General features: G+C 44.1%; 5 protein-coding genes across 5 annotated transcripts; 3 read left to right on the top strand and 2 right to left on the bottom strand.

The window, feature by feature from the left end:
* Positions 1 to 6,834: 6,834 nt before the first annotated feature.
* Positions 6,835 to 7,005, top strand: BJ212DRAFT_1227210 (uncharacterized protein; the record flags this gene model as incomplete). The annotated part of the gene is made up of 1 exon (XM_041329464.1): positions 6,835 to 7,005. A coding segment is annotated over one exon (171 nt), but the record flags the coding sequence as incomplete, so codon positions are not given.
* Positions 7,006 to 9,037: 2,032 nt separating this feature from the next.
* On the top strand, positions 9,038 to 10,474 carry BJ212DRAFT_1287888 (uncharacterized protein; the record flags this gene model as incomplete). The annotated part of the gene is made up of 3 exons (XM_041332012.1): positions 9,038 to 9,183; positions 10,133 to 10,355; positions 10,403 to 10,474. 3 exons carry the CDS (start codon positions 9,038 to 9,040, stop codon positions 10,472 to 10,474), a joined length of 441 nt encoding a protein of 146 aa, XP_041185764.1.
* A 2,147-nt stretch (positions 10,475 to 12,621) lies between these two features.
* BJ212DRAFT_1450246 (uncharacterized protein) lies at positions 12,622 to 13,897 on the bottom strand (the record flags this gene model as incomplete). The annotated part of the gene is made up of 5 exons (XM_041338805.1): positions 12,622 to 12,876; positions 12,907 to 12,975; positions 13,060 to 13,132; positions 13,185 to 13,557; positions 13,588 to 13,897. 5 exons carry the CDS (start codon positions 13,895 to 13,897, stop codon positions 12,622 to 12,624), a joined length of 1,080 nt encoding a protein of 359 aa, XP_041185763.1.
* Positions 13,898 to 14,630: 733 nt separating this feature from the next.
* Positions 14,631 to 15,279, bottom strand: BJ212DRAFT_1488229 (uncharacterized protein; the record flags this gene model as incomplete). The annotated part of the gene is made up of 2 exons (XM_041341358.1): positions 14,631 to 14,657; positions 14,710 to 15,279. 2 exons carry the CDS (start codon positions 15,277 to 15,279, stop codon positions 14,631 to 14,633), a joined length of 597 nt encoding a protein of 198 aa, XP_041185762.1.
* A 4,320-nt stretch (positions 15,280 to 19,599) lies between these two features.
* BJ212DRAFT_1488228 (uncharacterized protein) lies at positions 19,600 to 20,148 on the top strand (the record flags this gene model as incomplete). Its single annotated transcript, XM_041341357.1, has 2 exons — positions 19,600 to 20,003; positions 20,055 to 20,148. The coding sequence occupies 2 exons, from the start codon at positions 19,600 to 19,602 to the stop codon at positions 20,146 to 20,148; spliced, it is 498 nt and encodes a 165-aa protein (XP_041185761.1).
* Between the last annotated feature and the right edge of the window lie 1,637 nt (positions 20,149 to 21,785).

The following is a 21,785-nucleotide window of genomic DNA, read 5'->3' as shown; positions in this document are numbered from 1 at the left end:
GATGTGAGTATTGACATGTCAACCACCGTCTCACTCACAATTCTGATATCATTTGCTGTTAATTAGGCACCAAAAGTTGAACCTAAATAGAAGCTGTACAGATCATCTAGCTCTTCAAGCATAGAGCACATTTCCCCCTCCGATTCGTCGCAAGACATACAAGACAAGTCGTTTTTGGAGGTACGTGGCGTATTTATCAACCTCGTCAATCATGATAACAATGTCGACATTCCAGGCTGATGCTACGCGAGGTTTCGGCCAGTTCGGTGACGCAGGTGAACTCTCACCAGGTTTTTTTGATGATATGCAAGCCGATACTCACGTGTATCATTAATATTTCTGCTAATTAGTTCTAGTCCTGACTATTATCCACTTAGTCCTCCGCAACACCTGGTACCCATATCAAGTTTTCTGCACTACTTGGTCGCTTTGCCTCCCTCCTTCGCCGTTCTCGACCTAATCAAGCGCTCGAAACTCAGCAACCTCTATTGCCTTTGGAGTCACGTTCCTCAATCGCTTATCCTCAATCTTTCGCTCTCCGTCAAATACTGGCACTGATGATATATCCGAACTGATGCTTTCGCGATTAAATCCACAGGTGCTCCTCGGTCATCTGTCCTCACTTTTTCCCCGCTCTTGACTTCACGCCGACGAAGCAACCGAACCTCAGTAATCCCAAATGCCTTCGGGGCCACGTCCAGGTGCACCAATAGGTTACCTATCAGCACTCTTCCGCTCTCCACTCAACGTCGATGAAGCAATCGAACTCCAGAATTGCCCTGGGCCAATTATCTCTTCTTATTGCAGTCCTCATGTTGTCGATGTTGCTACAATGCGGGACAGGGAGGTGCGTCTTTCTTGCCTGTTGTAATTGCTGGGTCCAATGTTTTCTGTGCAGGTCATATTTGTTGCTCGTCAGCCTGACACTGCTCGTGAAATGGCCAGGCGCATCAAGAACCAAAACCGTGGGTTCGCATGGTGTTGTTTATTTGCTGCGTGTCTCCTGGTAACAATGGCAGTCCTGGCACTGACGAGACTCATCACAGCACGTAGTCAATATTTTTATTGAGTGTAGTGTGATGTAGCTTTTGCTACTATATCAACACCAGTTAATATTCATTCATGATTCCATACTAAGTCGCTAACCCGTCTGTTAAGGGATCGCGCGAACACACCAAACGCCTAGTGCCAAGAAGTGCTAATCAATTTATTGCCGTGCTCATGTTCCCCGCTCTATCTGTCATCTCCCAAAGTTCACGACGCTCGAAACATATGCAGGCAGATGTCGCTCGCATTCGTCATCAGATTTGCCTAACTCGTCTTAAATGGCTACCTTGCGGTTGACATCTCTACAATCACAGCAACCAACCAGGCTTAGGTTGTATTTGGATTGTTAGAGTAACGACATATCAGGATTTAGAATGTGTTTCAGTTAACATCGCGATTAGGATCTGTAGGTGTATCTCTACGAATTTCCTTCGTCGGCTCAGTGAACCCTGAACATATTTCATCCCGAAGTTCCTTTCTATGCTAATACCTGGCGATCCACGGTAATTACCGTGTAACATCAGTGGATTGGATTGTGTTACAGAGTGCTACAGAGTGCTCTGTAGCACTCTGTAGTGAATTACATTTCCCTGATGAAGTCAGCTGTACAAGTTTGTCGTATACTAATAATCTGTCATAAGTACCAGGCGAAGAAAAATATCAATGCACGATAACAAGAGATATCCATAATATGACAGTTTCACACCCGGGACTGAAATGACCCTGCAGCTTCAATGAGGCGTTCCCATGTGCGCATGTCAGGTGGTCAATTCCAGAAATAATGGGGAGTCAGCATACGTCTGTAATTTTCTGCCCTTCGGATAAAACAACCAGGCAAGACCGAAGACCCTTCAAACGCCACAGCCGTTGGAGCCAAGCGAGGACATACCGATTCTAGAAAGACTTGAACATACGATCAAGCGCATTGTTCCATGGTTTCTGAGCTCGCAAGATATGGTGTGCTTCGTATTCTTGATGATGGCTGTCAAAGGGGTATCAGTCACAGTCGACGCATCGCTACCTCGTAGAAGCAAGCATTCTGAACCCGATATTTGTTTCCACGATTTGTTGAGCAGCCTGCGAATGAGAATATAAGAAGCGCATTTCTTTTAAATGGAGCATTCACGCACCTTGCCTCGGACTTCATTTCCATCTCTGTGTCGAGGTATCGTATCACATCCGCCTCCGTGTTTTTTCATCACGCTCTTGACTTTCTGCCCACCAACGACACATCCTCTTGGACTTTGTGAAAACAATATATCTCCGGTGTCCTCTACTCGGGAGATTTGTCTGCGTAGCAAATACCATTGACTGTGGATATAAATAGAACACACCTTTGTAGAAAATTACAATGGATGTTTGGGTGCAGCTAGGACGTTCGTGAACAAATCTTCGTTGAAACAAATATGTTAAGGTGCGTTACGACACAAGGGATGGGACTAGGGAGCAATGGTAAACATTCAGTTAGAAGCACGTAGCACGTAACATTCTCCAGCCCTAATCGTCGATCGTCCAAGAAAAGACGGCGGGCGGTAGGCCTCGTAAATCTCTACACGGGAAATAGCTTTGAATATGTTGAAAGGCGGGAAGAGCGGCATGTATTGGTCTAAAGGGAGTAGTGAAGTGTGAAAAAGAAAGAGCTCAGTGATGTTCTGCGATGGCAGACATGGGGCAAGCACAAATGCTCGCCCGGAGAATCTGATGCTCGTCGTTACATGATTAACATTTACTTATCCGACAGCTGGAAGAAACCGCGTATGCGGAGAGCGGAGATGAATCGGATCATCAAGGATCCAAGGGAAAAACAGGTGCGAAGGGACGCACGTGGCTAAGTCGTGGCCCGGGGTGATTCGTTTGTGATGAGAACACGAGGATAACGCGGAATATGCACATCAGTAGAAGACATCAACAAATACTTGTGCAGATCTCTCGCCCCAAAATTAAATGCCCGCTGCAAGTCCATTGTCTTAACTACCAGCCCTCCATCTCGATCTTGCGTAGATTGAGTCCGTGTCTAGTTGTTCTAAGTGGGGCTTGTTGTAAGTTACATTCTGGGTGAAAAAGGAATACGTGCTGAATGGTATCAAGGATCCTCGTAGAGGCTTCTTGCAAACTTTGGAGAACCAGCATCGAAAACCTGCTGCGGACGACGTCCCGAAGTCTGTCTCTGTGTCCAACCCTCTCGTGAGGAATGCCTTATGCACGTCAATTAACACTCACTCAGGAGAAATCATATAGACTTATTGGCTCACCGACGATCTTGTTGCCTGAAAGACAACGACAAGCTGCTTGAAGACCCCAACAAGTTGCTTTCGCACGTATAGTCCAAATTGTCCTTAGTTGATAACCCCCGTGCGCCGACCATGTCTTCCACGGCTGCTAAGATCAAAAGGGCATCGATGATAAGAACACAAAAGACAATGCGAGGTCATACAAAGCTGGTCCGAGGCGTTGCGCACCTGCCCGGTGGGCAGAGCATCATCACATGTTCGAGAGATGGCTCACTTCGATTATGGGACCTAGAGAACTGTACACAAATAGGCGAAGATTGGCGGGATGAGGGGGATGAAATAGGAGTATGGAGCATGGCATTGTCTCCAAACGGCAGCACTATTGCCAGCAGCTATCTTGACGGGACAGTGAGGTTGTGGGACGTTGAGACAAGGAAGGTCATCACGAAATGGAAAGAGCCCAGTGAAGATGTCAACTCGGTATGCTGGAGTCCAGATGGTGTGCAGGTTGTGATTGGATCCGCGGATGGGACGGCAAGAGTGTGGGATATTGAGAGTGGCAAACCATTGATAGTCCAGGGTTTGAATCCAATCCAAACGGGACACGAGTCGGTATACGTGGTGAGCTACTCACCCAAGGCAACAAAGATCGCGACAGGAGGATACAACAAAGATGGAATCGAAATCTGGGATGCAAAAACGGGCAAGCTGCTCTCAACAGTCAAACACGAATACGCGGTTTGGAGCTTGGCCTGGACCTCGGATGAAAATAAGCTTATATCCGGCTCAGGGAATGGCTCGCTTAGGATATTTGACACTGCCACATGGCACGAGATCGCCGTTCTGGAGGGTCACCAACAGGTTGTTGAGGCCATCACTTTATTTCGCAATGACCGCCTTCTTGCGAGTGCATCATGGGACAGAACAGCACGTCTCTGGAATTTGGACACTAACCTCTCTATCGGTCTACCCCTCAAGCACGAACAGGACGTCGAGTATGCAGCCTTTTCTGCCGATGGAAAGATGCTATCCACGGCTTGCGCTGATGAAAACGCGTACGTGTGGAACATTCACGCCATTCTCAAAGCCGCTGGCCTAGAAAACCTCCTGTCCATACCTGTGAGTGCCAACTTTACTCCAACTCGCTATCTCATTCACGATGGTTTAGGCACAACAATCTGGACTCAAAAGGGAGGTGTGTATCTCAAGGCTTTTCAAAAATACAGTATGCTAATATTCCATCAGCAGAAGTCGTTCTCGGATGTACTAGTACGTTTTGCCTTTCTTGATCTTAACATTGATTGTGACATCAATGTTCTAGGCTGATGCTACACGACATCCAGCCCCCTTTCAACTACCAGACTTACTTGATGACTTGCAGGACTGTGATCCTGTATGTAACCACTATCTCAATTTGCTGGTTCATGTAGTAACTTATACGCCCAGTTCCCCGCTAGCAGCATTCTCCATCCTCATCCCCTTGTGCATCACCGCCGCAGTGCTTTTGCACCCTTCCGGGAGTCGCGTCCACGTACGCTTCAAGTCCGCCTTCCACCACTCTTCCATCCCTTACAGCTCGATGCTGACGAACCAATCGAACTCCAACAACGCCCAGGGCTTAGTACTTCCTCTATTCACAGTTCTCATGTTGTAGAAGTTGCTGCGCAACAAGACAACCAGGTATGTCTTGTTTACGGCGAGTTGCCGATGGCTAGTGTCTGAAGATGTCTGTGCAGGTGTTACACATCGCTCAGCAGCCGGAACAAGCTAGCAACAAGACGAAATATATCAAGAACTGTACATGGTGGGATCGTTTCGTAGTGTTCCTCTTTTGTGCGTCCCATTCGCCCGTTGATAGGTCCAAGTGCATAGTGAGTAGTACATAGGCAATAATTTTCATTCCATTCGTTTTCTTGTCTTGTAGTGTCTTTCGATATTTCATTAATAACATCTGTTGACATCTCTCATCTTAACTCGTGCGTCAAAAAATAGCATTATGTGCTGGATATTTCATCCACATTCTCGAGCGCTACACTGAGTCCAGGCTCCTACCTACTGCTTTGAGGGTGAAGGCGGACTACTGCTACTATCCCTTCCACTGCAATCGGCACCCCACAGAAGTCGGCACTTTCACAAAACTCGTATTTCTAGCTACTTCAACACAAAATTCTCAACATATTTATTATTCTCTCGCTAATACAACTAATTACGAGGTCGAACGACCATGATTGAAGAAGAATTGAATGAGATAGTTGAATGTGCCGAAGTCACGCAGAAATGTCACCTGCTGATATGTGCCGTGATGGAGTTTCAAACTGCATACACCAACTTTGGAAGTGCCGACTGGTGTTGGGTGCAGTGCATTCGCAGATCTAGCGGCGGTAGACGAGGAAAGCTGCGAGCTTTGTCAGACACTAGTATCATGCCAGACACTGAGTAATCGACGTTTGGGAGTGCAGGAGCCTCGTCGGCATGCCCACGAGAGTCAGCAATTATTATCTGCTGCACAGGAGGAAACTGTTGCTGACTGGTGCAGCATCCATACAATATTAATGTACATGGTCTTCCTACACATCCACTCAATTTTATAACTACAGTTGCCCTCATACTTAGATATATCTACTAGTTAATACTCGTTCAAATATTTGAATATTCACGCCGAATTCTTGCTTGACTGCCGGTCTTTGAAATCGGCCTATGTGACATATCGTGACTTATAGTGACATTTGCGTGACTGCCGACTTCTGTGGGGTGCCGATCTATAAAGTAGGATGCGACGGGTGGGAATCGTCTCGCCAGCTCGCGTGGCTTTCGCATAGATGCGCTTAGGAACGCTTAGGAGCGCTTAGGAGCGCTTAGATGCGCTTAGACGCGCTTAGGGATGCTTAGATTCGCTTAAGAACGCTTAAGAATGCTTAGCTCGCTTAAACCTCTTTTTGGGAATCTCGTGTGGCTTTCTCGCATGGCCTGGTCACGGGTTTTCGAGCTCCGACTTAACACTGTTGCCCGTTCGAGTGCAGCACATGTCAATAAATAATTGATGAAAAATTGAATGAGAGAACAGGGGAATGGGGGAATGGGCCAAAGGTGTGAGTGGAGCGAGCACTTTTGGTCTGTTCCTCCATTCCCCTGTTCTCTCATTCAATTTTTCATCAATTATTTATTGCACATGCTAGGATGCAGCCAAGGCCAGGAAGCCAAAAAGGAGTGTGAAGCGCTCCATTTGCTTCCTGTGCTGAAGGCACAATGGGTGTGAAGCTAGTAGTACTATAGTATTAGGATTTTGAGTGATCACGTGGTACAAACAATTTTTCAAACCCAGCACAACTTTAATCCTTCACCCTCTCAGCAGCAGCTGGCAGATAACATTTGTAAACACTGCCAGCCACAGCAGCACATCACTGCCGATGACATGTGGACACTTAAAAATACTGTAGTTGGAATGGCAATAAAGTTAATTATTTTAGCCTATGCCTTGCACATGTCTGAACAACCTTCCAAAGCCCCTAGTTTCAGCGAGATACAACAGGTCACACAAGAGTGTTTTGGCAAATGGCCATGTCTTTGGCAGATGAAAGTTGCCAAGGCATTCATCCAGAAAGACTGGGACATAGTGTGCATCACCAGCATGTCATTGGGGAAGACCATGACCTTCTGGATGCCACTACTCTTGAAACCTGGGATTCAAATTGTTGTTACACCATTAAATCAACTTGGCAAACAGAATGTAGACTCACTTGTGAAGGCCAGCATGTGAAGCATATCCATTTTGGCAGAGACAGCAACCTTGTCTAATTTTCACATGAGTCCCTTCATACCTCATGACAAAGGTTAGGTGTATAGCTTATATTATAACAGGACATTGAAAACAAAAAATACCTTGCCATGATTGTCAGTCTGGAACAGCTGATGAAACCAGGAGGAGAATTTGAGAAACTGCTGCATAAATGAGAGTTCGTGTCAGATATCATTGGCTTTGTCTTTGATGAAGCGCATTGCATTACTTCATGGGGGGATTTTTGGCCTGAATACAAGGAATTACAGTGCCTGCGTTATATTCTGCCATGCTACAGTGGCTCAAAAAACTGTCTGCATGTTTTGACATTTTTCACTATCTATGATATTGTGTGAGAATGAACAAATGCCTCAAGGACATGCTTATACTACAATGTAGTATGACTTCAGGGCTTTCATTTGAGCCCTACACTGTGGGAATCGGTGGAGATATGGTGGAGATACAAGGCTCACAAAATGGTGACTCATGCGGACAGTTTTTTGACTCAAGTATTTTACAATAATAACCAGGTATTCTAGTATTTTGTATGACCTCCCTTGGCTTTAATTACTGCCTCTATCCTTCTAGGCATACTCTCAATTAATTTCTGGCAATCCTCAGCTGTGATCTTTCCCCATTCCACTGCTACTCTCTCCCAAAGCTCCTATACTCCTTTAGGGGGGTTTTCATAGGCTTGAAGCTTTTTCTTGAGTGTTCCCCAGAGATGTTCAATGACATTGACATCAGGAGACTGTGCTGGCCAGTCAAGAACATTGATGTTATGTTCTTCAAATCATTCCTTAGCTCTTCTGGATGTGTGCTTGGGATCATTATCCTGTTGGAAAATGATATCTTCTTCATCAATCCCTAATTCTGCCAAGCTAGGCAGCAAGTGGTCATTTAAAATGTCCACATACTGCTCAGAATTCATCTTCCCCTCAACCTCAGCAAACATTCCCACACCATTCCATCCCATACAGCCCCATACCATTAAAGAACCTCCTCCAAACTTGACAGTCCCATTAACCTCTCTGTCTGTTAGGCCATCTCCCTTTTTTTCCCATACATATACATTCCCATCTGACCCAATCCTATTGATTTTGGTCTCATCTGACCATATAACATGCTTCCAGTCCTCTACAGTCCAGTGTTGATGAGCTAAGGCAAAGGCTAGTCTTCTCTGCCTATGTTTGATGGAGAGAAGAGGCTTTTTCTTCTTTGTTACTGTCTTGAGATGAGCTGCCTTGAGAACATTCCTCACAGTTTGTGAAGAGACAGGGGTAGTGATGGTGGAATTGATATAATGGATGGCTTGGACAGCATTATCAGCCTTTCCTGTAGTAATATGTTGGATAATAGCCCTTTTGTCAGTAGAGGTAAGCTTGGATGGACGTCCTCCACAAGAGTTTTCCTTGTCTGGGTGGCTTTCTTTGATAAACTTGGCCACAGTGGACTTGCATACTCCAGTTCTAGAGGAAATTTGGCAAGCAGAGAGGCCAGCATAAGACAGAGAGAGGATATTATCTCTTTGAGCAGAGGAGATGGCTTTCATGGTGATTATGACTATGATACATGAGATATTCTGGTTTATATAGTTAGATATAGTCATAAAATAACATAATGACACCACTTCATAATTTATATAATAGTGGCATGATTTTTGTGGTGTCATAAATAATGATTTATATAGTTTTAATATACACTCAAAAAACTGTCCACATGAGTCATCATTTTATAAGCCTTATGTCTCCACCATATCTCCACCGATTCCCACGGTGTAGGGCTCAAATGAAAGCCCTGAAGCCATACTACAATGTGGTATAAGCATGTCCTTGAGCCATTTGTTCCTTCTCACACAATATCATAGATAGTGAAAAATGTCAAAACTTGCAGACAGTTTTTTGAGCCACTGTACATACCTTTCATGATGGCATCCACCATACTTACACCAATTGATCTGTCTCATGGAAAGAGACTTCTTCATATGCACTCAGAAAATCTAGTTACCATTAGAACATCTATTGATTGTTCTAACATCAAACTATGCATTCAGCAGATCAAGTACTCACTTTCATCATACCAAGACTTGGCATTTCTCATCCCTGATGGTTGGAGCAACAGTGATCTGATGTGAAGAAGAAATTGGTACTAGGCAGTTAGCAACTAGCACTACTTATCCTAAGAGGTGCAAGTTTAATTGATTGGCCCAAGAGGACTGCTATTGAAGCACTTCCTTCAATTATGTGCAAGGGAAGTAAGTGAGTGAAGGAGTTATAACCTATATTGGCCTAAGAAACTTGAACATGGACCATATGTATACCTCTAAATTCCTATACCAAAGAATCGACTGTGAGCACAGACAAAAATCGACTGATGTTAATATTACAGGAGTGAGATGAACCATTAGAAGATACATGTGAACATATTGGATGTCAGATGCCAGTGCGGCAGATGTAACACATACAAAATCAACCATGCTCTATGGAGCAGCCAGTTGCAAGGGATATAGTGCAAGTGAAGAACAGCACTAAACTACCGGTCACAGGTCGGGTATTCTTGCAAGAGCTTTAAGGGTAAGATCCTAGTGGTATGGAACTTCAGAGTGGTCAAATTGCGCAGGATTGTCAAGAAAGAGCAAAATAGATGGATAGCACAAGGTCTACAAAAATAATGTGAGAACAACTCTCCTATAGAGCTGAGTCCATGGGAAAGGGAACTACTCAATTGTATGTACTGCAGCTGTTTATATTGTAGCACATGAATGTCCGGAGTGCGTAGGCAAGAATTGTAGTGTAGTTGGCGAGCACATGATGAGTCTATAGGTAATAAAACATCATGCGCTGCAGAACGTGAGTAGTCGTGTAATAAGACCTGCGGCTTGTTTAGCAATGACATTTGGGAAAAATAATGCACCAGTGGAGATAGGTGGACATGGATAGGACATGGGAGGGCGGATTCCTAGGACTGGACCAGAGTAAGAGTGGATGGGTCAATATATATGGATTTAATGATCCATGCTTTATCTCCTTTTCTGAAGGTGAGAAGAACTGTGCTATTGATCATACGTGCCTAGCGCCAGTATGATTGTCACACCAATACCCCCAAAATTTCTCATATTCTTCAACAATATCCAGGACATGATTGCAGCTGCAAAAACACTGCAGAAGCGACTTCCCCTTGACATGCACCACAAAATTAAATGGTATAATTCAGATATGACAGTGGAGTACAAAGAAAATGAAGTGAACCACCTCATTTTGGGCGAGACATGGGGACTCTGTATGATGGAATCTTTCAGAATGGTAAGTGATCCATATTACAGTAAGCGACTGTCTGAACAGTTGACAAGGGAATGGACATACCTGATATCTTACTGGTTATACAATGGAGGGCAATGTGCAAGCTTTTGACATTGTGGTAATGATGGGGGCATGCCACCAGAGATAAGCAGCTGCAGGGCACTGCCATTCTATTTGCTGAAAAAGAGCACTTTGATGATGTGTGGGAGGAGAGGCATCAGTGTCAGGAGATGAGGAAGTGGAAAGATAGACCTGGTGTGACCAACTCATCTGCATCAAAACGTCAGTGTGGAGTTGGTATGGCAGCACCCACAGAACAAGATTTTGAAGAGGACCATGAGGAAGGAGGGATTGATGAAATTGAATGCAACCATGACAATGGAGGGAATGATGACATCAATGGCCCTGACAGTGTGGGCATTGGAGATAAGGAGCTGCAAGATAAGATGAAGTCAACAATGGACAGACTTGGAAAGACTGGGTCAAATGCATGGACTTCAAAGAAAAGCCAAGAACTGGAGCCTGTGATGGACTGCTTGATAAATGCCCACCTGCAGAATACAATCTGATGTCGATGCAGAGTATTTTGAGTTCACTTTGACAATGCTTCTGCAGGTGAGAACAATATAATCAAATTATGTATCATTGATCACTTCACTTACTCTCTATTTAACAGAACTGGATCACCTTGCATGTGATCCATCATGTCCAGAAGGTTGTTTACATTGTGCACCTGCCTTGCCTGGCACCTGCTGCGACATTCATCACCCTCATGCTTTCTCATTCTTTGACACTACCATTATACTTGCACCCTCCAAAGTTCCTTACCGCTGTGACGATCATATTCCCGCTAGGCTTGCAATGGCCATCTTTGATATAAGTGATGGAAAGCTACAAAACCATTGACCACTTTTCCCACACTCAACCTGCTCCAGATGCGTATTCCTGTGCTCTGCAGACCTGCACATTCACTCCCGCACTGCGTGCATAACTGCGGTCGATTTCCTGCGCCTTCAGACTACCTTACAGATGTCCCGCATCAGTCCATTGTCCATCCTACCTCATTGGTACATATTTTGCCTTGCCTTGTGTGTTGTAACAAGTGTTGCAGCCTTATTACATGTCTTTACATATTCCTACTGCCTGTCTGTCCTGTCCCTTCTGTTTCCAAGAGAATTTAGCTAGTATAAAGTGCCTAGGGTGACTACTTTGTATTTACTTCCCTTCTGCAGTATTTCCTTCCCTTAGGTTTTACTTAGGAGCAGTCACCATTAGTGCGCGCTTTTTAGCCCCTATTGGTTACCTTATACCTGGACACCTTACCTTGACTTTCCTTACCCATGCCATTCCTTAAGACTTCCCTACCCTAGCATCTTGCACTTCTGCATTGACCACTCATTGACCACTCATTAACTGCTCATCGACCGCACTTCTGCATTCCTGCGCTCTACATACCTGTGCTCTGCGCACTTTCGGGTCTTTAGTAACATCAGCCATTCTCAGTAGCAATTCCCTTTAGGGTCAAACATTCTTGCTTGCAAGTGTAGCAGCTAGGCAGAGCATCAACCTACAACAATATTTTTGGTTAGGCACATTAACAAGTGTCTAGCCATTGTTGTGTTTGTACACCGCTCTCGGCTTACAAAACACAAGATGGGACCAAAGGAACATGAGCTCTGTGACTCATTGGAGAATTGGCAGGAGGCAGCAACCAAAAGAATATATGGAGCTTCTAATCTTAATGACTACAGCCCCAGCCTTGTAATGCCCGACTCAGTCCTAGATCGCATTGTGGATTGTGCACACCACAAAAAAATAGTCACTATAGATGACCTCCACAAAGAGACATGGTGGTCAGGTGTCAACCAATTTGGTGGTGATGTCATTGCTGTTATACACCACATCATCCCAGTATTAATTCCAGTACCTATCTTCACTTCCAACCCACTGCAACCACTGCCATGTCAATCTGTCAACAACACCTCTTCGAACACTCAGGCCCATGCACTGGTAATGAACTGAAAACAGAGCAGATGTAGCGCATGTAATCTGGAAGGACATCATAGTGAGTCCACTCTTAACATTAATTCTTGTGCAATGCGCTCATATGTTTCAAATACTTAGAATGAAATTGGGTATGTGCAATGCACCATTCTCAAGTTGGCTCCTGCATAGCAAGTTTGGGGGACAAAGAAAATTTAGTATGTCCTTTTCGTTACTGTAATATATTCCAGAATTGACATAGCACCAACAGACAGTTTGATCTACATCATATGCCCAGCTCTACTGCTAGATCTTCTAAGGTTGCATGATCTTCACCTGCTTCCACATCCACACCTATCTCTTTTTTGTCTATCAGTTTGAGACCCTTGCTGAAGAGGTCAGGTACACAGTATTTGCTATTCTGTCCTAGCATTGGCTTGTGTGGTGAATGTTCTGCTATATACATACACAACTGTTTGAAAGTTTGTGCCATGTCTGCCTTGGCATGTTGATTGGTGAGGTGTGTGCGCAAGAAATTCCACTCAAATGCTCCATGCAAATTCCGATATACCTGTACCAGAGGAGATTCAAGGATAATGTGGTCTACAGTATGGTTAGAGCCCTTTCCTCCATTGATTACCTATATACAAAATTAATCACTCATGTAATTCATTGAAAAGGAAAGTGGCTGACCTTTGTATGTAAATAGGTTGTTGAGCTCAACACACCAGTCAACAGCTTGAAACTTGCCCTTCTTCCCAGTTGGGTTAATGAGAATATGATACCAAATTGCCTTTCTGTACAACAATTTAGCTTTCCTTCAACTGCAGTGTGAAGGCATGACATTACCTCAACCCTTTGGGGTAATAGAAGTGGGTGTTGCATAAGAAATCAGTCATATGCATGGCATACTTATGCTTCCATGTAGCTTTGAGTATCATGATCCATGCAACAACACATGTCTCCACTTGACCAATGTCCCCCAAGTTCATCGCATATGAGAGCTCCTCATACAGTAGCATGTACTTGTTGAGTAAGAGACAGTTCTTGTATTGCTTGTTGCATTGTGCATGCTGTGCTGATCTCATCCACTGCAGTCTGTGATTGGCAATGTAAGTGCATGCAAGTTGATCTGCCATGTTTTTCAAGTCATCAAATGAAGGTTCTGATGCAGCGAATTTTTCTAGGTCCATGTGTAAGGAGTTGTGCTTTTTGGCCTCGACTCTCCAACAATCAAGTCATCAGCAGATACCATCATAAGTGATTAGTTGGTGCATGTAATGAAAACCTGGTTTTGATCCATATATTCCTGTTTCTTTAGGATGAAGAATTCCAATGTCCTGCATCAATGCACTGTCATCATCTTGTGCTGAAATTGGCTGCAGAAAGGTGTGCCATATGGCATCTGCACTGGCCATCTTGAGGTGGAACAAACCTGGAATGAAGATAACATGCTGAAAACACTTCCAGGGTGTATCTTCAATTGCACATTGCTGCTGTGCAGCCAGAAGGTGTTCCCTGATGCTGAGATCACCATGGAATAGCATGACATACTCTGACATGTCTGGCATGTCCATGTCTGGGTCAGCAGCATCTGTGGGATCCTCAATTCCCCCCTGGTGCAATAGCTCAACTACTGAGCAAATATTGCCAGATACTGTCAAGTTGCATACATGCATGGCATGGGCAGCCAAAATTGGTGTTTTTATGACAGGAATAGCCTCAACTGTCTCTGGGTTGTCAAGCTGATCCTTGAACTGACAAAAGTATAGGGGACTGAAGTTGGCAAGGTTGGAAAGCATTTTCCATGAGTTGAAACGGTCTTGATGAGACAGACCAGTTGCATCCAATGAATTGGAATGTAGTCTCAGTAGGTCTTTCCATCCCCCCTTCAATGCCATTGATGCATTGACATGCAGATTGAGGGGAGAACTTTCCCACAGTGTTGATGAGCACTGCAAGTCCTCGTGTGTAACACCATGCTGCAGTGGAAAGAGCAGGCCAGATGTAAGGTGTATCAGCATGTCTTCAGATTTGCCTATAGTGTGGACCATTTTTTCAGGTCAACATCGAAATTGTCATATGCATAGGCTGCAAGGAGTGTTTGGCCGAGGGCTCGAATGGCATGGTGAGACTCTGTGGACAATGATGTTATCACTGCATTTATCACATGCACTGATACACTGACACCCATTCTCAATAGCATCTCAATGACTCTCTGCGGTGTATACATGGACTGCAGAAATATTCTGAATATGCTTTGCAATGCATTTGTGTTTCAATTTGAGCTTTGCATCAAGATACTGAGAATGATAACCTTTTCTATCAACATGAGTTAGAGTCTGTTCAGTCTGTTTGCTCCACCTTGACTTACAATCATAATCAATTTATTTTTGTGTGCTATCATCCTATTCTGTTTCATGTCAGGTGCAAGGCCTTCCATCACTTCCTCCAGCTCTAGATCACCCAATTCCTCCCAATACTGAGCTTCATCATCATCATTGCCTTCAAGGTCATCCAAACTCTTGTGCGCATCTCTCCAATTGCTACTTCTCCTTGCCAAAAGAAGGACATCAAGCATATCCCACAAGAATAGTGCACATTGTTGCATCCCTCCACCTAACTCTTTGATGTCAAATTCTTCAAGTTGTTCTATAGATGCATGCAAGACTGAAAAATGGTAGCCAGATTTCTTTGCTGATAGTTCTTGAATCTCCAGTGCACACCTATGTTTCATGATATCACTAGCCCACTTCAGTGCACCTCCTGTAGAAGCTTCTGGGTGTCCTGTGAGAAGCTTGATGATGCACGGGCTGCATGATCTTAGATTGATTGTATTCTCATGGGTGGTGTAATGGAAATTAGTTAGCAATTCAATGAGGAACTCTGATGCTGAGATGCCAACAAGATTGAATGCTTCCAAGAGGGCATCAACTTGATCCATTGTTGTCATTGTCTGAGTAGCACAAGAATAATAATTATATTATATTATTATTAGACCTAGGTACAAATGCTACATCTCTTAGGCTTTTAAGTGTCTGCATGTCGTTGGCAGTGATGTGCCACTGTGGCTGGCAGTATTTACAAATGTTATCTGCCAGCTGCTGCTGAGAGGGTGAAGGATTAAAGTTATGCTGGGTTTGAAAAATTGCTACCACATGATCACTCAATGTCACAGTCCACCTTCACCCTTGAAGCAGTGGTGGGTAGGAGCCTGCACTGAGTCATGCATGGATGCTTTTTTGAAGAACTATCTATTTGCCCATTTGCCCAAACTTGGTATTATATCTGGACACTAAACCTCCTGCAGATTTCCTTGCTTTTCATGTGAGGTCTGCTTATTTCCAGCCCAGTCAGAATTAGGTCATTCTGTATGGGAGCCCATGGTGTTGCCTTGCACTCAGGGGTGATTTCACCAGACACTAGAAAAATATCCAAACTTCCTGCAACAAACTTCAGCAATCCCAAATGCCCTCGGGGTGCACTAATCAGCTGCCTGTCCTCATGCTGCTCTCTACCCAATGCTGATGAAACAACCAAACTTCAGCAATGACCAAGTGTTAAGAACATGCTCAAGGGAGAGAGAGACTGACTCAGAGGGGCTTGGCCTCAGCTCGTACACTGTGCCCCTTACCCAAGTATGTGCCCTTCATTTCAGAGGAAGTCCGATGATGGTCCAACAAAGTCCAGAGGCTGGCTACTCTGGTGGAGAGTGTGGGAGGACTTCCAGCGGAGCGTGGGAAACATCCGGAGGAGCACAGGAGAGTTCTGGAGGAATGCAGGAAATGCTCAGGAGAGTTCCTGCTGCAAGGTAATACTTCTACAGGAAAACAGGATGGAAGGATAGGAGGTCCAGAGGACAGGAGGACAGATGTCTGGAGGTATGGAGGATGGAACGTCTGAAGGACAGGACACCTGGAGGTATGAGGGACAGGAGGTTTGGAGGTACAGAAGACAGGAGGTCCAGAGGTCTGGAAGGAATAGGGGCTACATTGGACGAAGTCTGATGTAGAAGCAAACAGAGGTAGACTACCCTAAGGTAGAGTCAGAGGGACAGGAAGTGGACCTAAGTCCGGAAAGAGGGTAAGTGCCGGAAAGGCAAGACTCCAGCCTAGGGAAGCAATCCCTAGACTTGGGACAGAGACATAGGGGACAAATCCGAAGGTCCAGAATTCTGGCCTAGGGAATCCTTCCCTAGGCCTTATGGAAAAGGATGAGACTCAGATGGACTGAAGTCTGGAAGATGATTGGGAAGTAGAACAGGATCTAAGATGATAGAGCAGGAACTAAGATGATATTCAGACTGAGGACTCTACTGTAGTTGTACAGGGGTTATATACTAAAGGCTATCTGAGAGGATCAGTAAGCAAAGGAGTAAGGCTATGTACGAGCATGCAGAAACACATTGGTAAGTAAGACAGAACATAAGTAAATGAACTTGGAGATAAAACTAATACAAGGATCAATCAGCAAGATGGAAGCAGAGATAACTGAGAACTGGAAAGGCAGAGATGCCTGAATGGGGATAGGTGCAGGATCTTGGATGGAGGGTGGGAATAGGTCCGGAGATAGTACAGTTAATATCTGGAGGTCCAGAGATCTGGGGATCCGGTGTCTTAATAACCGAGGGTCTTATATAAATGCATGTAAAATGTAATAACACCACAGTTACACTAGGATAAGACTTCTTGCCAGTCCTCAATTAACATGGTCTATGACTTTTCTTCTTTCATGGTAGATAACATGTGAGTTCTTGGGAGGCTCGCTAAACCAATCTATGTGATTAACTTAGCTGGAGCTTTTGTGTTATATCCCAACTTATAAACTTGTCTAGGATAAACTGTCTAGACACTGGAACATGGTTCCTTGTTAAGATAATCCTCTGTAGAGACTATGGTCTCAAATATGAATACATTGACCAAAGACTGGTTGGTCAAATAGGCACAAAGTGGTGAGAAACTGGTCTCACAAATGAACAGATTGACCAAAACTTGTGTTGGTCAATATCAGATAACTAGGTGAGAAGTGGGTCTCACAAATGAACAGATTGACCAAAGCTCATGTTGGCCAATATCAGAAACTAGGTGAGAAGCTGGTCTCACAAATGAACAGATTGACCAAAGCTCGTGTTGGTCAATATCAGAAACTAGGTGAGAAGCTGGTCTCAAATAAACTAAGTTTCTATCATAAGAAACTTATGTAATCTCAAGGGAATGTCTTTTCCCTGCACTTGGTACTTCAAAGGGGCTTTCTTTGTAAGCAACAATCTTCACAGTGAGTAGCTCAAACTGAGATTCAAATGATTGCAAGTGGGAGATCCTATTTTTTGGGGGGAGAATGGGCCCTCCTTATATACATTTTGTGTGGGAATATTATGTAAGTAAAAAAGCGGAGCAATGACATCAGAAGTGGAGCAGAATATTCCAGAAAGTGGAGCAGAACATTCCAGAATATTTCATAGTAATGACATCAGAGGTGAGTCATTGTGGAGCAGAACATTCCAGAACAAATGACATCATCATGACATCATACCCTGTAGGTACAATTTTGTGAAGTATCTGATGGGTCAGAGCATCCCAATAGAAAAATAAATCAAGGAAATACTAGAGAAAACAACTCAGAAATAATAATACAATAACAAGACATAAAACACAGGCTTTTTAGATAGGTTTTTGTTAGGCTTTGAACTTTTCTCTATGGTTTTCTCTAGCCAAAGTGAATAAGCCAAAGGCAAGGCAATACCTTAACCTTCTTGCTTCACAATATCAACTAGGTCATTGTGTGATTCCCATCTCACAAATGACTTTTCTTCAAGATATAATAAATTCATGAATCACAGAGGAGAAACTGAACTATATGACCAAGGTTTGAAACCAAGGTATGGGTTGACTAGCCTGATGCCTAAGCTAACAGACTTTGTCTTTTAGGGAGGCTACCTAGTAGTCATGTCCATGCATGATTCCCAAATCATGCAGGACACCAGAAGGCAGGTTGGAAACAGGACTGAGATATGTGAGGTGGTGGATGTAGTCTGGAATCTAAGAGGAGGTAAAGTCTGGATGTCTTGCTGGACAGAATATACATAGGGTGGACAGGATAGGGGATCCAGGAATGAGTTGGATATGGGGTCCAGAAACAGGTCTGGAAAGTGTGGGAATATGATGGGATCTATGTCTAGCATATGGGATATGATACCAAGGCAAACTACTCCCCTCTGATTGTTGTCAAGGTTGCTGCACAATGAGACAAGTGGGTATATATTCCTTGAACTTGAATGTGTTAATTCTTAGGGTCTAATGATTTCTATGCAGGCATTGTATGTTGCTCACTGACTGAAAACAGCTAGTGAAAAGGTGAAACACATAAAGAATCCCAAACCATGGTTTGTGTGGTATTGTTTCTCTGCTATATGTCTCCTGGTGCTGATAAGAGCCTTGGTACTGATGAGACTTATTGTGGCACACTGCTATTTGTGTCATTGTATTCTAGCTCTTTTATTTTGCAGACAGCTTTCTGACCACTCCACTGATAATATCTGCATATACACATTGCCTTGCATCACATTCCCCTTTCTTTGAAGAAAGGGGATTGTCAGTGACAAGAATGCAGGGCCTTCATTTGCACTGGCTCAATTTTCATCCCATGTAGCAAGGGGTTTGGCAGGCATTTCCTTCATTTTTTCTTTCTGGTGCTCTGACAATGATTTAGATAATTACATGGCACAATATGACAGGATCACCATTTACTGGCTCCATATCTGCCTAGGTAAGAAATCCATCCAATCCCATGTCATGGTCAATACTGCCATGCATATCAAGTATTTCCTATATGAAGTTCAGTTAGTGCTCAAGGATGGAATGAAATAAAACACCTATGTTCATGCAATGCAATCATTGTTGACCTCAGTTCCACTCCACAATGAGAGAGAATTATCAGGAGACTCTTCTGAATAGCTGTTTGTCACTAGTGGGATTCAAAGCTGGCCTTGAAACTTCCCTGAAAGTGTTAACAAACATGCAAACTTTTTGGAACCCTAGCAGCGGGCATCGGAGTCTGAGATCAAAACTTCATGCTACATATGAATGATGCTCCCAATACACCTATCTGCTGTAAGATGTTCAGTATGTCTTCAATAGCTTTCTCAAACATCTGCTGATCTGAATATGAGCTAGCTCTAACTACCACCACAACCTACCACAACCATCACAGCCACTGCAACCTTCATGTTGCAGGGGGAGTGTGAGGGGTACCACTACTATGACTTATGAGAGGGGATGAGGAGGAGGTACCAATCATCCAGACCCCCCCCCCCCCCCAACATCAACATGCAGCAGATCTGAATAATGAAGATGCCACTATAACTCCTGGAGATGATACCAACTTTGCCCCTTCCAAGATCAGATGGGAGACTATCAATCATGATCACACTACCCCCCTTGTATCCTGGCTTGCTGTGCATTCACCTGACTGTCATGTACTCTTCTCAGACAACAAAAAGCAACATGACATGATGATTAGCACTAATCATCCTTCTGGCAGGAGTAAAGCTGAACTCTACCTTGTAATTGCCAAGCATATATTTGCCAATGACCCAGTATATGGGCCCCAGTATGCTGTAGAAGAGAATAAGCCAAAGTTTGGACAAGCTGTTGCCAATTGCCTCACATAGTATGTACTTTGTTCCTGTCTTGTCTGTACATACTAATGACAAAATCTTAGTCTCAGGGAGAAGTATAAGGCTGTGATTGCTTGGTTTGGGATGACTGGCACTAGTGTCAACCCTCTTGACCCTCAGGCTAAAGTAAATCTCTGAAGCAAGTTTTGTTTTAAATTATTTAAATTATCTTATCAGACTAGAAAAATCACAGCACAAGTAGCATCTGAATTTCCATGGTTCAAAGACCTTAATGCATTGTGAAAGGCCAACCCTGCCTTTTCTCCAAAGACCTTCTCCTTTGTCCATGGCAAAGATTGTGCTGGTGGCCTCCATATGCTAACATAACCTAAAGGCAAACCGATTGCCTCTTGCTCTGCAGTGTGCTCACAAGCAAAAGGGAAAGAGAGGGCTCTAGATTTTGATTCTGACAACCTCATGGATGATGACACTCCTCATGCTACTACCTCTAACCCTGATGAGATGAATCCTAATTCACACTCTAACTACCCAACCCTCCTGCTGATAGTACCCCACCTGCTACCTTTACTTAGGGCTATGACCCTGCACATGATGGCTATGACCCTACATATCACAACTATGACCCTGTGCCCAAAGAGTTTGACTACACAATGGGTGATGGAAATTGGGATGGTGGTGCTGAGAACTTGGAGATGGAAGAGAATAGCTATGGGGATCAGAGTAATACTTGGCAGTGTCTAAGCAACAAATGCCCATACCAAACATCCCCCTTACCACCCCCTACCTTCAAGCCAACAAATCATGCCTCTGAGTATGATTGTTGTGATGTAGCTTTCACTGGCAAGTCTCATGTCAGTCATGCCATAAATCATAGCCCCCCTTGTGCAAAAAACCAGCATCTATGGCATTCTCATCATCTAATACCCCCAGCTCATCCACACAGACATTCTTTTTATCATACTGTGTAGACTCACAGCCCTCATGCAGACAAAATCAGCACAAGTGCAACATTTCAGGGTGTATTCAATCAGGAATGTCAGATGTGCTTGACCAGGTGGGGTCTCTCACTGATGATATGAGTTATATCTACTCTGCAAAGGCAGCTTCCTCTGAGTATAAAATTGCCAAGGTCAATGCTCTCCGCTGTTAAGAATCATGCTCAAGGGAGAGAGTGAGTGACTCAGAGAGGCTTGGCCTCAGCTTGTATGCTGTGCCTCTTATCTAAGGATGTGCCCTTCATTTCAGATGAAGTCCAATAATGGTCTGATGAAGTCCAAAGGACTTCTGGAGGCTAGCTACTCTGGTGGAGTGCAGGAGGACTTCTGGAGGAGCATAGGAAACATCCAGAGGAGCATGGGAGAGTTCTGGAGGAGTACAGGAAATACTCAGAGGAGTTCCCACTGCACAGGAAGTGGAGAGACCCCAAAGCAATATCTCTATAGGAAACAGGGTGGAAGGATAGGAGGTCTGGAGGTCTGGAAGTATGAGGGACAGGAGGACAGGACATCCAGAGGTACAAGGGAATAGGGGTTATGTTGGATGAAGTCTGATGTAGAAACAAACAGAGGTAGACTACCCTAAGGTAGAGTCAGAGAGACAGGAATTGAACCTAAGTCTGGAAAGAGGGTAAGTGCTGGAAAGGCAAGGCTCTGGCCTAGGGAATCAATCCCTAGGCTGTTACAGTATCCTATTCTTTTTCTCACCATCACTATGAATACCCTATGACTATACTTCTAATGCTTTCTTTTCACCTTGCTGTTTCCTCATGGTCTCTCTTATCTTTGACTCATACTTTGTTTTCTCATGAACCTTCC

The sequence above is a fragment of the Suillus subaureus genome (assembly GCF_016647635.1).
Source record: "Suillus subaureus strain MN1 chromosome Unknown BJ212scaffold_134, whole genome shotgun sequence".
NCBI classification, from domain to species: Eukaryota; Fungi; Basidiomycota; class Agaricomycetes; order Boletales; family Suillaceae; genus Suillus; species Suillus subaureus.
This window is presented reverse-complemented; position numbering and strand designations above follow the sequence as displayed.